This window comes from Taeniopygia guttata, chromosome Z (genome assembly GCF_048771995.1).
Source record: "Taeniopygia guttata chromosome Z, bTaeGut7.mat, whole genome shotgun sequence".
Lineage (NCBI taxonomy): Eukaryota > Metazoa > Chordata > Aves > Passeriformes > Estrildidae > Taeniopygia > Taeniopygia guttata.
Genome location: NC_133063.1, coordinates 20,178,420 through 20,195,119, shown reverse-complemented (window position 1 = coordinate 20,195,119; position 16,700 = coordinate 20,178,420). Strand labels below are relative to the sequence as shown.

At 34.0% G+C, this 16,700-nt stretch overlaps 1 protein-coding gene across 9 annotated transcripts in view; it reads left to right on the top strand.

Moving 5' to 3' along the window:
• Positions 1 to 16,700, top strand: part of ADGRV1 (adhesion G protein-coupled receptor V1) — a 253,862-nt gene that overhangs the window by 39,833 nt on the left and 197,329 nt on the right. For 8 of the 9 annotated variants that reach the window (XR_012052990.1, XR_012052991.1, XM_030258698.4 and 5 more), the window contains 10 exons: positions 873 to 999; positions 3,154 to 3,371; positions 4,401 to 5,144; positions 6,938 to 7,311; positions 9,290 to 9,466; positions 11,016 to 11,196; positions 11,789 to 11,991; positions 12,637 to 12,766; positions 14,162 to 14,242; positions 16,138 to 16,277. Coding sequence is in view for 7 of the 9 variants with exons in the window: in XM_030258698.4 (XP_030114558.4) it covers positions 873 to 999; positions 3,154 to 3,371; positions 4,401 to 5,144; positions 6,938 to 7,311; positions 9,290 to 9,466; positions 11,016 to 11,196; positions 11,789 to 11,991; positions 12,637 to 12,766; positions 14,162 to 14,242; positions 16,138 to 16,277 (2,375 nt within the window). In the remaining 2 variants the exon portion in view is untranslated. The remainder of the gene's footprint in view (positions 1 to 872; positions 1,000 to 3,153; positions 3,372 to 4,400; positions 5,145 to 6,937; positions 7,312 to 9,289; positions 9,467 to 11,015; positions 11,197 to 11,788; positions 11,992 to 12,636; positions 12,767 to 14,161; positions 14,243 to 16,137; positions 16,278 to 16,700) is intronic. The other variant, XM_072922272.1, reaches the window with a different exon arrangement.

The following is a 16,700-nucleotide window of genomic DNA, read 5'->3' as shown; positions in this document are numbered from 1 at the left end:
TTGGAAACACGTGATGGCTTTCCTTCTTTCACACATTCCTGCCAGAATGGGCAAAATACAGAATATTTCTAGATGAATTCCTGAAAGGGGGGAAAAAATGCAATTATTATTTTTCTTTTTATTATCTGTTGTATATATTGGCCTTGATTGTTACATCCCTTTTGAAAATTTTGTTGGACTGTTGTACCTCTGAAAAAATACAAATAGAGGTATTTGAAGTTAAAAGTATAAATGGGTTGTTCACTTTGGAATAAAAACAAGTCAAATGCTTTTGAAAAGGGTGAAAACTAGGGTGGGGATGGAAACATAATGTACCTTTGTTGACATAAAAAGGTGTTGAAATGTCCCTACTCTGCTAATATACACGAAGAAATCCTATAAATTTACACCTTACTTCACAGGTATTTTATATTTTTTTCTTTTCAGATAGGCTGTGATATGGGTATGACTAATCTCATGGAGGTTGTTGTTGTCTTGTATTTAGTTAAAGTGCAATATTTCTACTGTAGGTCTAAAGGAGAGCTGGGATCTCTGAATTAATGTCTTTTTCTTCTGACTTGACCAATTGATCAAACATTAAGTACTGCCTCTCATACAGTCCTTTCTTTTCAGGATTGCATCATCTCTGGTCATGTCACATGTTTTTCTTCAAATTTGCATTCTTGATACTTGCCTTAGATCCTATTTACATTTTTACAGTGATTTCTCTCTTGCTGAATATCTCAAATATTAGTTTGCACTGATTGTTTTATCACTGCTTGTTTCTTTATTTGCATGAAACCTATTGATGTGAGAAGAAAAAATACATTCAATTTCAGAGTTAGCTCCATTTCTGATTCCAGTTTTGATAAAATTAATCACTTTCTTTTTAGGGGATACTGTTATCTTTAATGCTGGAGTGGCTACAGTTATTATTGAAGCAAATGATGATCCTAATGGAATTTTCTCCTTAGAACCTACAGAGAAGCTAGTGGAAGAAGGAAAAAGTAATTTTTTTCTGTAAGTAACTTTTAAATAGTATTGTTGCCCCTTTTTTGAATGTATGTATATCTTGATATGTGTGTTATTTTGTGGATAGTACTTTGATTTAGCCTTATTTTTTTGCATTGCTAAAATTTTTTAGAAAAGTAGCTCTGCCGAATTTTGGATTAAATTATTTACAAACATATTGGGGATCAACAAGACATCAAATATCAATTCTTATATTATCAAGTAGACTGTGCATATTAAAGTGTGTGCAAACTTCCTGCTAAAATATAAACAAGTAAGATTGCAGCACAGGGGACTTTTTTGTATCTTCACACAAATAAGATTACAATATAGGGGTTTTTGTTTTATTTTCATGAGAGTGTAGATTCAGAAGGACCAAGATGAATGAGCAGAATATAACCTGGATAATAGAGAAGTAAAAAAATCTTTTCAAAATAGAACTAAATACAACTATGTGGTCATTAATTTCTTTTTGCACTCCCCTTTGAAATCTTACCCTGCAAGCAACCTATTTTACTGTATTCTTTCTTTTAGTTTGTTTTTCTTCTATCTGTAACTTGCAGATAGGAACCGTACTCAAAGTTCAAATATGCTTTTCTTCTAGGATGAATATATTTTTCCCTAGTCTGACCTGTAGCTGCTGGGATGTATTCAGGAAAGGGAAGGGTTAAGAAATTAAGTTTCATGTCATCTGACTTTTTTATGTTCCTAAAGTCAGAATGTGGCTATAAATTGACAAAAATACTGATTTTCAATGAGAAAATTTTGGACAGAGTATAAAGAAACATAGGTTCACAATAAATGTGACAGTGTGAACAGTTAAAGAAGAGGCTTTTAAATAATTGTTTAATTATCTTTTATATATTTTTAGTTGATTTGATAGTTTTAAGTCCTGGAAATAGATGCCTATGACGGTGAGTTTGATCTTTATCCTTGTGTTGCACATCTAAAAAATTAAAATCTTTGTTTAAAAAGTACATTAAATATATATTTTGTGGTTGGTTTTATGTTGCTCTTTGGGGATTTTTTGGTCCTTAATAATTTTTTTTTTCATATCGATGGTGTGAAGAGTGATGATTTGAACTAAACACATTTGCATACAAGCACTTTATGGAAGCACATGATTCCAAGGTCACCAACATCTTACCTTGCTTAATTCTTATTGATAAAATATATTTACTAGGAAACTGTCTCTTCTATACTCCCAAAAGGATTTTTACTTTTGTTTAGTACATAAGAAAAGGGTCAGACTAGTTTATCATCTAACCAGTGAGAACACCTATGGCAGCACTGAGATTTTGAGAGAGTAAGTGGAGTTACTGCAACACTGCTACACCACTGGAATAAAATGTCCCGTTTAATAACAACAAAAGGAACATTTGGAAGCAGTAAAAACATTGTGTTTCTGTTCCTAGACTACCTGAGTTAATTAATTTTTCAGACTTGTATAATAATGCTTTAAACAGTTTTTTTTTTGCTTTTTACCACACAAACAGAAATGGTCTCTTTGTATGCAAATATATTTTGTTAATAAAGGAGCTTCTTTATTTTCAGTATAGTTCTTCAGTTTTTATTTATAATAACTTTTTGGAAATTGGTGAAATTATGTTACCAGATAACTATGCAAACAAATAAAATATTTTTTATATTTATTCAATTCTTAATAAGGATAATCAGATTTGTGAAGGACCTACTATATAACTGTAATTAAATACCAATTCAAAAAAGGTTAAAGCATCTTAATGGTTAAACAATAAAATACTTATAGTTAAATACCTTTTCTTTCTTCTCTAAGAATGGCCAGTTAGCACAATTTTTAATGTTAATTTGCTGAACTATACATTCATTTTATATTATTAAAAAATAGAAGTGCAAGACAAACTAATGTTCATCTAAACAGTGCTGTTTTGCATGTACCTTCATTGATTACTTTCTTTCTAAGACATCTGTGGTATACCTTGGAGAAGAATTATATTGTGAAATTGCAGGCCCTGCAAGAGGATTGTTTTATTATTCATGGTTCTGGTTGTTATTTGTGGTTATTTAAAACAATTCATGGTATATTCCATCCAGTAAGGATGATTAGTCCATGTTTTCCATTGTTAATGGAGAATGCTGATGCATGCCTGCCAGGACACTGAGTCTTTCTGTATCTCTGAACAGGATTTTGAGACATAGAGGACATTTTGGGAATGTCTCATTAACCTGGCAGCTCTTTCATAATGGCTCTACACTGAAACCAGGAGAAGAGTTCTGTGAAACTTACGGGACTGTGTACTTCATGGATGGTGAAGGATCAAAGCAGATAGTGCTGCATGCTGTTTCAGATAAAATTCCTGAATTCAATGAATTTTACATTTTAAAATTGGTGAATGTTTCAGGTACTGTCTTCCATATAACCATTCCCTTCCTGTCTGGTAGAAAACAATTGTATTTAATCAATCAAAAAGAAATAATCCTACAAAGTACTTTGTCTTGATACCTATGTCATCCTATACTTTTCTGGTAACATTTTAGGTTTTGTTTCTCATTTTTTTCTTTAATTTAGATCTATGAATACAGTTTTGGAATCTGGCCTTTAAAAAAGATGCCTTTTAGTGATTTCAGAGATGTAGAGCCTTCTATAGAGCTGACAAAATGAAGGTATAAAATACCATAAAATACCATAATGGAGATTAGCTGGTTTGTTTCCTTTTTTCTAGAAATTTCTCCAAAATGTAAATAGTTACCACTTCGTAATACTTAAATTACAACTGCTGCAGGCCTACTACTGAGTAGAGTTCCAAAACTCCTTCCACCTCAGTACTATTTATGGTCTTGTGTGCTGAGATACAACTGAAACTATGTTGACATTTCTGTAAGTGAAATCCATATGCATATACAGAAGATTTCCTGCTTAGTGGTGCATGGAGGCTCTAAAGTCACACCATGGTCCTATTGTGAAGATAGCAGGACTTAGGAGCCGATTTAACACACAGCTGGTTACTGATTTTGCAGGGCATTCTCTGCTTATTTGGAGGCAGTGAACCAAGTGTTGCCATTTAATATTTGTGTAAATCTTGAACTACAATGAGAAATTAATTTTACCCCATGTTTTTCAAATGAAACAAAAGCAACTTATCTCATTGCTAATTCAGGAAAGCTGAGCTAATCTTGTTTTAACTGAAAAACAGTTATATTCTGCAATTAAAAATAACATTGCTTATTTTCTATGAAAATGTTCTCTATAGTATTTTAAAACCAATACAGTTAATTTATGTTAAACTTAAATTTGGAGAAATTTTTAAGAGTTCAGAGACCCTTTAAATAAGATTTAGGCTTATTTAAAAAGGTATTTTGTTTAAGCATTTTAAAATACTTAGCAATTTTTTTCAGACCAGTAACTTTTACTCTTGACTTCCATTATATAGGTGGGTCTCCTGGTCCTGGTGGGCAGTTGTCTGAAACAAGCCTTGCTGTAACTGTGATGATCCCTTTCAATGATGACCCTTTTGGAGTCTTCGTTCTAGATCCCGAGAGTCAGGACAGAGAGATAGTAGAAGATGTTCTTTCTGAAGATGATCTTTCCTATATTACAGACTTCACCATCTGGAGACATCAAGGCACTTTTGGTGCTGTCCGTTTAGGCTGGGAAATACTGTCCAGTACATTTCAAGGTGGATTACCGTCAATGGTAGACCTCTTGTTGCTGGGATCATTTCCAAGTTCAGTGCAATCTCAGCCACACATGAGACGCCATCACAGTGGAACAGATGCTTTGTATTTCAGTGGAAAAGAGGATGCATTTGGAATTATTAGTCTGGAATACCCATACGAGGGAAATACTGCAGTAACTAATTTTACATTTTCAGCGTGGTTAATTCCTAATGTTAATACTGATGGTTATATAGTTGAAAAGGATGATGGTAATGGAACCTTATATTATGGTGTGAAAATCCAAACAAATGATTCTCACATTTCTGTAGTGCTTCATTATACAGCATTAGGGTCCTATATTACATACATAGCCAAAGCAGCAGTCCTGAAATATCTGGATGAAAGTACTTGGGTTCACATTCTGATTACTCTGGATGAAAGTATAATTGAATTTTACATGGATGGAATTCCAGTTCTAGGAGGAATTAAGAGCCTTAAAGGAGAAGCAATTGCTGATGGTGAGTCAATAGGTTGTGTTATTCTTCTTCATATATGAAATTTTGCAAAATATGGAAGAGTCTAGCTCCTTGAAAGATATATGCAAGATTCGGAAATTATTATATCTGATTAGTTAGTTAAACGCAATTCATAGAAAATTCTAGGGATTTTCAAAAACCATATAAATGGAAATAAGAGCTGGGAAGTTTTCAAAAGCATCAGAACTGTACAGGAGAATGAATTTCAATAATTTGAAAATAAGAATAATTATATTTCTATATGTATGCTTATAGATATATAACTGTACCTATAGTTATATATATTTATAATTAAGATTTTGATTAGACTTGCAGTACTGTGACTATGAAAGAATCTTTTCTCTTGATTTCTGAAACAAAATACAATAATGTTTTTGAGTCTAGTTGTGAATTATGTTACAGCTAAACCACTACTTTGTAAGCAATAGAATTTTTAGGGTTTAGATTTACTTAAGCGTGTATTTACATGGTATATAAAAAATTTGCCCATATGTTTAATGATGTTCCAAATAACATTAGCATATGTACTTCAATTCCTCTAATTTGATATTCCCAGATGTGTCTTAGCCATATGTAACCATTATGGACTTTTACACTCAGCTAGCATAGCAGTGAGCATCACAAGAATTCTTTTACAAAGTCAGGTATTATATGGTGGAAATACATTTATGTTTACTCTTTCTTTTGCATTTCCTCACCCTTCCATGTGCGCTTTTTTTTTTTTTTTCATAGCAGTAATCTCCTCCTTTTCCTTTATTTCTCTTCCCATCAGTTTCACAGGTTTGTTTTTTTTTTTTCATGCGGTTAGGCAGTGTATCATTATCAACGTCTTGAGTACAGGCTCCTCTGTAATCAAAGAAGGAAGATTTAAAAACATGCAGTGATGTAAAATGCATATAATATCTACATGCATATATGTGCACAAACATAAATCCCTGTCTGGAGATACTACAAGTATAAGCTAAGGATTTAATCTTTTATCTTTTAATGTTGGATACTATAGTGGTTACTGTAACCTGGCTTTTCTCATCATCCTCTTCCTTATGTCTTGGGACCATTCACATTTGTGGTTACTTGTTTCTAGAAGTGACACTCAATGTCACATTTCCTTCCAAAATAACAAAACAGCTGAAGAGTTCTGTATGTTTTAGAATGATAGGAATGAGTATGAGCTACCAGCTTAGTATATTTTTGAAAAAAGGGAACTGTCATCTGATTTGCTGAGTAGAATAATTTTTTGGAGAGACAGAAATTATAAAACAGTTTTAAAAAGTGCTTGGAACTGGGGTCTACATTTCTCAAGCCCCTCTTCCTGTGCATAAGGGCACAAGCATGTCCTGTGTGGCTAATACTCTGATCATCAGAATGAATTCTCAGTCCTAGCAGAGGACACATTAAATATACAAAGATACAAAATGTGTAAAACAAGTGTTTGGAAAAACAAAATTGAGACGGGCTGCAGCTGGCTCTGAAATTTTTTAATGGAAAGAGAGAAGCTTCCAAGATTCGTTAAGATAAAGGATTATGACAATGTGCAGATAGAATTAGTAGGTTGAAAAACATGAGCCATCTAGGAAGGAATTATTTGACCTGCAATGATCTACCTGTAAAACTGAGATGAAGTTTCAGGAGTCTCCCAGTCTCCATTTCAAGATGAATATGATTACTAACCCAGGGATGGTAAATAAGTTATCATAGATTTTTAACTAATTACATATATCAGTTATTTTGAAGAAAGTCCCAATAGCATAAAAAAATTCTAATTTTCTTCTCAGGTCCAGGAATAGTGAGAATTGGAGCAGGAATCAATGGCAGCAGCAGGTACACAGGTTTAATGCAGGATGTAAGACTTTATGAGAGAAAATTGACACAAGCAGAGATCTACGAACTCCATGCAACTCCTGCAAAGAGTGACATACACCCTGTCTCTGGGTATTTGGAGTATCATCAAGGAGAAACCAATAAATCATTCATTGTTTCTGCAAAGGATGACAAAGAGGAAGAAGGAGAGGAGTTATTCATCCTAAAGCTCATTTCTGTGTGTGGTGGAGCTCGAATTTCAGAAGAAAACACAACAGCAAGATTAAGAATACAGAAAAGTGATAATGCTAATGGTTTATTTGGCTTCACTGGAGCATGTATTCCTGAGGTAAGATGCTCATAAGGAAAACAACAGGAAAATTGAAGACACAATCAAACTAATGGCAAGGCTAACTAATCTCTGAAGGGCCTTGATTCTACATTTTTAATTTTTATAGTCAAAGTTTTCTGGAATTGTGTAAATTCTGTATATACTGGCTCAGTCACTCTAGTATTGCCAATATTACTTTTTAAAAATCCCCACAAATTATTTTTATTAAGAAAATTTACTTTATTACATAAACTGAAGATCAAGGCTTAAAATTCCCTAGAACAGTTTTTTTCCTCTACTTCTGTAACTTCTGAGGCTGTAACCTGATGTTGTCTTGGAGAGAGTTAATTTTCTTCTTAATATCTGGTACAGTTCTGTGTTTTGGATTCAAGATGTGAATAATGTTGATATCACAAGGATGGTTTGGTTGTTGCTAAGTACAACTTCACCTGAGTCAAAGACTTTTCTTTGTCTCATGCTCAGCTAGTGAGGAGCTTCACAAAAAGATGGGAAGGAGAGTGTCCAGGACAGCTGACCTTGACTGGCCAAAAGAACATTCCACATTACCGAATTTCAAGTCCAATGTATAAACTGGGCGAGTTAGATGGAAAGCAGTTGGTCATTGTTTGGAAATGGGCTGGGTATTGGTCAGGATGTGGTGAGCGATTGTGCTGTGCAGCGCTTGTTTCTCTTGGGTTCTGCTCCAGTCTCTCCCTCCCTTATAATTAAATTATCATCATTTTATCATCATATTTGATCTGAATTCACTTAATAGTGTCTGGAAGGTGCTGTTTTTAAACATTAAATTTTTGATGGTGGTGACCACCATATCTGCAGTATATAAACTTGAATCTTTTTTTGAGGGGATTGAAATAAGCATAATTAATTTTTAGTTTTTAATCATTATGAGGGAGACATGATACTAGTTTCTATTATTATTAGATTATTTTGGAAAAGAAATTCATAATGCTTTACAATTTGGGGGCTCTTATGACCTCTTAAGTTCATCCTTTTTATCTGAAGTCCTTATGATGTGCTTGAAGGCAACCATCTTGCCTGACTGATGGTAGTTTTTTAGTTCGGTTCAGTTTGCTTTCCAGGTGACTACCATTGCTACCGTAATAGATTCCTTCAGTTTCCAATGCCACTGATAATTCTGTGATGCAACAGATCAGAAATCAACCGTGAAGAGAAATTTAAAATTTATGTGTCATGTTAATTGTTTCACCTTTATCTTATAGCATGGCTTTATCAGTAGTTTAATTTCCTTATGTCTGTATCTGTTCGGTAAGCAGTTGAAGGCATATTCAGTATCTGCACTGTGCTATACAGCAACTCTGAAATTTATCTAATGCTTAAGATAGCTTTAGTCATTCTGATAACTTTCAAATAAAATAATTTTCTATTTTAGTTTGTTGATCATAAATTTTTTAATGCACATTGCCAGTATCAATGCCTGATTAGTTCCAAATGTGTGAAATTGTTGCTGCTAAGGGCATGTTCTTTATGAAGACAGAATTGCAAAGAGTACTGTAGAACAAAATGTTCTTCAGTTTTCCCTGAATCTTAATAGTATAGTTTAATTTAAATGTATCTTTTTTTTTTTTTTTTCCCCATAGTGTTTTTAGTCAGGGAAAGGACGAATCTAAATCTTTCTTAAAAGAATTGACATTAATATAAAACAGTATAGTCTTTTGCTTTTGATATACACATTTTAAACACTGATTCTGTTTTTGTGTCCAAAAGAAACAACAGGGTACAGTTACTGGCTGACCTCAGGGAGATGCCAGAAGCTATTTCAATTTCCATTAAGATTGCTCTGACCACCATCAACATCAGTTTCAGCTTCCTATCACTCCAACAGTGATGAAAGTAACATGACAGCAATAAAGACTTGCTGAACATTTGAATAGCATTAGAGAATTCAACCTTTTACATTTATTCCTTTGATTTACTTTGATCATAACAAATATGTCAATTTCTTGCTTTCTTCCAGGCTGCTGATGAGGGTTCCACTATATCCTGTGTCGTGGAGCGAACAAGGGGTGCCCTAGACTATGTGTATATAAATTACATTATCTCACAGGTTGATTCCAGGGGCATTAATTACTCTGTTAGTGATTTTTCTAACAGCAGTGGCACTATCACATTCCTTCCTTGGCAGAGATCAGAGGTAAACCCTACCTTCCTATTAGCTATTCATCCTGTCCTTTGCAAACGTGCTGGAAAACACCTTCTGAGGATGCTTGACTGGTTTTCATACTGAAGAGTCTTTTCTTCTCCTGGCTTTTATTACATTTTGCAGGGGTTTTTCCATCTTTGACATCTAATGAGTGATAGGATAGACACCTATATATCTGTGTGCATCTCACTTCAGGCATTGCTGTGCACGCATGAATGCTTAAATGCAAAGAATTGCACATAAAATATGTTTACATTTATGTTTATATTAGATCTATGTATATCTATACATATACTTCAAGCAAAGGTAGTCCTGGCCTTGAATAATGGATCCATTGTCTTCTGAAATTGGAAGATGATCAGGTTTTGATCTGAGTTGTGGAGATTAGTTTTATCTCCACAACAATGAAATAGACAGCAGTCAACTTTACTGCTGTAATCAAATGTCCTGCAATGGTTAGCCACATTCTGTCTCTTTTCATTTATCTAATTCTGTGAATTTGACCCAAGCCCACCGCACGGGAATTTCACGTTTGTTTGAAAAAGAGGTGTGGGACCACAATACTGTAGGAAGTTCATAAGTGTTTTCTATTAGTGTTTGTCAAATAGAAGGGTGGATCGATATTAGAAAATACAAACTGTCTTTAATTTTGCTTCTGTCATTCTGTTGAAGTCAGTAGGGACTGAGTGAAACCTACTGACATAATTTGAAAAGATCCCAGGGACTTAGAGCTGTGGATTTGGTCCCAGTTAAACAATGTAAATGATTACAGCTTGGCAAAAACTTGTGATTTTTGGAAAACAGTATGCTGCTGGCAGTTTATTCAGCTGTAATTCTCTATTGAAATGTATTACTGCATTACATGTAGTCATTTAAAGTTAAATTTGCCAAGCTTTTCCAGTCTGGCAGCATGGATGAGGCCTGACTTACTTTATAAAGTGGGGGAAAATGCCTGGTGAACCCTCTTGCTCCATTGCTATGTGGTTCAATATGCAGTCTGCATACAGAGGACCTAATGGTCATGGCTCTAAGAAACAGACTGGGAGCAGTTGCTCATCAGGTGAAAAATCTTATGAGAATTTCCACTGACATTTTTAAACTACTCATTCCCATTGCACTACATCAGCTACCTAAAATTTTTTTCCTATATATTTGTCAAATCTTATCACAATATACAGGAAGTTGAAATAGTCTGAGATTAATATTATAGCCTATGCACAGCAGATTATTTTACATGGTAGTATGATCTGTAACCTCAAGTGTCAGGTGGGATTAAAGCTCACTTCATGTGCTCTCTAAATTAGATTAATTGCTGTAAAGTCTCTCACAGCTTGGTAAAGATGTTTTTGCAATTGGTATTCTAAGCTTATTATTATAAGGTTAAATTATGTGGGGAGCAATAATGTTCTCTACATTTCTTTCTGAACTCACAGAAAATACAGCTGATTGACTAAAAACGTAATTGTTTAAAAGGGTCATAAAACTCTTAAGGAATGTATGTTGCATACTTTGATTTTTCCATGATTTGGTCCTTCTCTAGGTCTTAAATTTGCATGTTATTGATGATGACATTCCGGAGTTAAATGAATATTTCCGTGTGACATTAGTCTCTGCAGTGTCTGGAGATGGAAAACTAGGTTCGACTCCTACCAGTGGAGCAAGTATAGATCCAGAAAAGGAAACTACTGATATCAGCATTAAAGCCAGTGACCACCCATATGGTAACAATGTTGATGATGCAATCTTATTGCAGATTCATGTATACTTCTAGTTCAAGAGGTAAAAAATTTGCCTAGCCTAGATAGATGAGGAAGCAATTGCACTTTATCTAATTTGAGATTATTCATAATTTTTATACAAGAATAAAAGTCAAATTACTGACTCTTGAGAATGCTACAAAAAAGGAATTAAAGCTGCCTGGACCAAACATGGAATCATCCCCATTTGCAAGAAAACCACATTGCATGTTGTTGATTTTATGGTAATTTTTGTGAAATGAGAATTTGCAACAGAGAGAGACATTTAGGCATGCCTATTATTATACCAACTAGTACCCAATATTATGACATTTGGGTTCTTTTGGGGAGCGTTGAATTCATTCTTGTGAAATGGCTTTTTCAGACTAACATGAGTGAGAGAGAAAATGTACATAGTACATTCCTGGAAATAGCATGATTGAGTTCTAAAGGCATCTTAATATGTTTAAAATTTCATAAACATTGAATATAGATATTATAAATATTTTTGTTTATTTTTTATTATTATTATTTGAATTTTTAATGAGAAGCCATGTATATAATTTTTGTCTTTCAGGTCTACTGCAGTTCTCAGTGGGGCCACCTCCTCAGCCCGGTGATGAAATGATTCTGCCAGCCTCTGCTGTGCCTCATATCACTGTTAAAGAAGAAGTTGGACACATCAGATTATTGGTAGTTCGTGCACAAGGACTTCTTGGAACAGTTCTTATGGAATACAGGACAGTGCCACTTACAGCTTTCAGTCCCAAAGATTATCAGGTATGGCTATTGCCATGGTGTGTAATTATTTTAGAATTTAATTAAAGCTATTTGTCCAGGAAGTAGCCATCAGTTTGAATATTTTAGCTCCGCTGTGATTCTTTTCACAGAAAGAGTTTATTATGTTGTAATAGATGCATAATAATCACTATAATCCCTATAAAATCACTATAAAACTACAGTGGTTTCACTATGTGCATTTTGCCTCCTTTCTGTGCATCATGTTGTGTTTCCTGGGAAAAACCTCTGGGTTTGATTTTGATATCCTTAAGAAAATTGTCAGTGCAGCAAGAATGGATATTGTCTATTGTTTCTAAGTATATCAGACTTCCTATGACCATACAGGTGCATATGCAGGTGAAGATTATATTTGTACTTACTAGGGTTTGTACATCTGTACATTTGTAGATCTGTTTTCTTGTCTGACTGCTGTGTGCAGAAAAACGTAGATAAATGAAGATGCTCCTAATTCAGTGAATTTAGACTGCTTTTACTCATGACAAAGACTCAGCAGATTTTTAAAAGTTGAAGTGAAGAAAAGTAAATGTTTTGATAAAGAGAAAAAGAATTGAGGTTGTATTTCTTTTTTCATTTGGATGAAAACACTAAACTTGAACAAAACTATGAAGACCTGTCATATTTCAGGCTGTTTGGGGCTCAATGGAATTTCAGCCTGGAGAAAGATACAAGTACATTACTGTTAACATCACTGACAATTCTATTCCTGAACTAGAAAAAACTTTTAAAGTGGAGCTGTTGAACCCAGAGGGAGGAGGTAAGGCACGTATATAAACCCAGTGGCTGTATTTTTGTGATCTTTATTCATCCCTTGAAATCTAACCTTGTGAACTATTTCCATGTTATTTCTAAAAATGCACCCTACAGAAAGCAACAATTCTTTTTAGGGAAAAACTGTCCTTCAGATGTTTTCTTAATCACTGCTGTAAACAATCAGATCTCAAAGAAAGTATATTACTACCATGCATTCAAAGGCAATTGCTGCTTTTTAAATTACATAATTCCTTAGCTGATAGAGGGAAATGAAATAATGTAAGAATTTTTTTTTCCCCTAAAGTTTTCAGTATTTAAGATTTAACAGCCAAAGGTGTGCTTTTTATCTACCACTTGAGTGAAATTGGAGAAATGGCAATAAACTGGCTCATAACTATTCAAATGGATTATAGCATTAGAAAATTGTGGGTTTTGAGATGCCTGGGGAGTTTAGCTGAGTTGGAGAACTAGCTAGTGTAAATCCTGCTGTGAGACATTAGTCTTACAACGGTTGGCAAGCATCAGTGCTCCTACCATGTAAAATCAATTTTGCTTTACAGAATTTATTTCCATTTCAAAAAGATTTTAAGGAGATTCCTCCTGGTTGAAGGAGATGAAGTGCTGAGAGCCATAAAGTGCCATTATAACTGATATTAATTTTCAAAGCAATTCAGACTTGCAAGTGTGATACCTTCATACCATATTAACCTGAGTATCCGTGCTGCATCGTAGCACAATAGTGCTGTGCTAGGATACTTTAGATAAAATTTGAGTTTTCATGCATGTGGACTTTTTGGTCAAATAGTTGTTTCAGTTAAACAAACTTTTCTCTTTCAGTTTTTTGGTTAGAAAACTTACAGCTAACTTTGGTAATTTACTAGACACAAATACCTCCTGAACATAATCTTTTGGAGCTTTCCAACACTACTGCAAGCACAAAACTTAGAATAAAGGCTCCATTCATTAAGTTGTGAATTTTTTTCGACTTTCTGACACAAGTTTTTGATTTGTGAGAAAATATTAGAGAAAGAACATTTCACAGGGTCTAGCCACTTCTTCCCTCTCCTCCTTGCCCCATTTCTAATTTCTCTATTAGGACTGAGGAAGAGGGAACACAGAAGGAAAGAGAAAAAAAAGATAAAAGAAAGTAGTATGTATTTTCTTTCTTTCTGACTTCCTTTTGCTCTTTCGAATGCAATAAATTAAACAAGAGGTAGCATATTCAAGCATATCTGGCTTTTAGCAGAAATACTGTCTACTTCCATTTTGAAAATTGACACTTTCCTAGAATACACATCTGTCTTTTTGTGTTGTCCAGAAATGTTTAAATTACTTTCTGCTTTCCCTTTATTTATAAATGTATATATGTGTATATATCTGTATGTCTGTCATCTTAAAGTTGCTGAGCTCTTTAGAAATGATGGAAGTGGTAGTGGTGATGGAAACATGGATTTCTTCCTTTCAACTGTCCCTCAACATGGTAAGCTGTTTTGATTAATCCTATATTCTATTTATAAGTGTAATCGCTGTCATAAATTATTATGCTTGATACAACTTTCTTTATGTGTAGTTAGAGATTAATTTAGATTTAGCATAAAGTTTTTTAAAAAAATATTTTCCACTTTAATTTAGGTGTAATTTCACTAGCAGTCAGTGTTTAAGGTAAAGTAGAGTACAACAGGCTCTTATATAATTAAAACTATATTGTTGTAAAACACAATATAGTAATTTCATAATTAAAGCTTACAAAATTATCTTGGTCTGAGCACTGTCAAATTCTCCAGGGAGAAAAATGCAAAGGTACTTTTTAAATTGAAGGCATTTTTAAAACTACCTGATTGTATACTTTGATACTATATGATATAATATTCTATGTATAATTTTGCTCTTCATGGCAAAAATACTCTTAAAGAAAAGTAAGTTGTGTCAGATTTTTTAATGAAATAATTTGATTTTTTTCATTTTTCCTCTTTCACTTCTTCATGTTTCTATATATGTCATGATATGGAGAAAACAATGATAATTTAATATTGATAAAAATACCAAATTAAGAAATAACATTGAATATATGGGAAAACCTGTTCTGGTTTGAAAGCAAAACCAATGAGAGACTCCAAAATACAGTTTATTAGGAAAAGGGAAAAGAAACAAAATCCATGCAATAATACAAAAGAAAAACCACTGACAGAGTCAGAACACAACCTGACACCCCTTTGGCCAGCATGCTGGTAGCAGTCCAAATTGGAGTGGCTGCCGTCCTCTTGGAATGGCAGATGTGGTTCTGATGGAGCAGTGGTCCTGTAGAAGGGTGTAGTCGTCCTCTGAAGGTCTAGTAGAAAACCCCAAGCGGTTCCTCTTGGAAACCTGTGGGAAGGCTGCTTCTCTGTCTAGAAATCCCAGAATATATTTAGGTGGGAATGTTTAGCTCCCCCCCACCCCCCACCCCCCACCCCGGGCAGAGCATCTCACCATGGGCTGATGTCATTCTAAGTCACACGGTCGGTCCTTGCTCACCTGTTAAACAGAACCGGCTCCTGGAGAGTGTTATCTCTGTCATGTGTGGAGACATTGATGGGCCCATTAACAGGAGCTATGGAAAACTGCCCAGAAGACAACTGCTACACAGATAGCAATACAAAACATCTTGCTTCTCAATCTGGAACAATACCCTATGCATTTAGGTCTTCAAATGAAAACCTGCAGATGTAAAAATGTTGTATGAGTACTGATATGCCAATAGAGTAATGTTTTTTCTTTTTTTCTCTTTTTTACTTTCTTTTACTTTCTTTTTCCTTTTTTTTTCTTTATTTTTTATTGTTTTCTTTGACATTCTGTTTCCCTTTTACTTGTTTCCAGGAATGATTTCCTTAAGTGCCAGACTCTTTTTTCTCTCTGAGCAGCAAGTTGTCACCCAAGACAATATCTTTAGAAGTAGAATTTATTTGACTTGGTGGGGTTTTTTTGGTTATATTTTTCTTTAAGTCCAGTTTATGCAGATACGATCTGCATTCATCTTGTCTTTCCTCTCATACTGTCGTTTACAGTATAGCTTCTCACTATCTTAAATGCTGCTCCATTTTCTTTCATTAAACTTGTAATTTTATTTTGGTTCCTCTCTTAAAATAATACTATTTTTTGTTGCATAGTTCCATAGAAGGACTGAGAGGATTGCCTTACCAAAAGTCAGCTCCTTTTCCATACAGGGAGTTACCATGCATTTAAAAAAGAAGAAAAAAAAAAAAACAACAAAGATAAACAGCACAGATACTTCATACTCTCTTTTGTATTTTTGTAGCATATTTCTTCAGCTGCTTTCTTTCATGTAAGAAAACATGAGAGGTAAAAATAACCCATTTTGGAACTCTCATTTAACAGCTAGCTTGGGAATCGCATCCCATATCCTTGTGACTATTGAGGCTTCTGATGATGCTCATGGTGTATTTGAGTTCAGTGCTGAGTCCCTTTCAGTGAACGGAACTGAGCCTGAAGATGGAGATAGCAATGTTGTGCTGCAGGTTAGAAAGCTTTGAGTCTCATACTGCTGCATTGTACTCTTTGTTTTTACTGCTGTTCTCTGATGCTTTTTTCATTAGACTATGGGCTTTATAACAGCTTTGTCATGAACATTTGTTTTTCCAGTTATGCAGTATTTGCTAATGTATATTATTCAGCTTAAAACCAAAATAATATTAATATTAATAATATTAATATTAATAATATTAATAATAATAGTAATATAAAAAAACTTAAAATCTTCTACTAATTTAGCAAAGGACTACTGTCTTAAAATAAGTGTTGATAATACAAGTTCTGCAGTGCTAAGATAATAAAAATTACATGTTTTTAAAACACAGACGTATCTTTAATTCATTATGTTATTGTCTTTGCTTAATTGCATTTCACACTTCTGTTCCTTTCTCATAGAACAAAAATCTGCA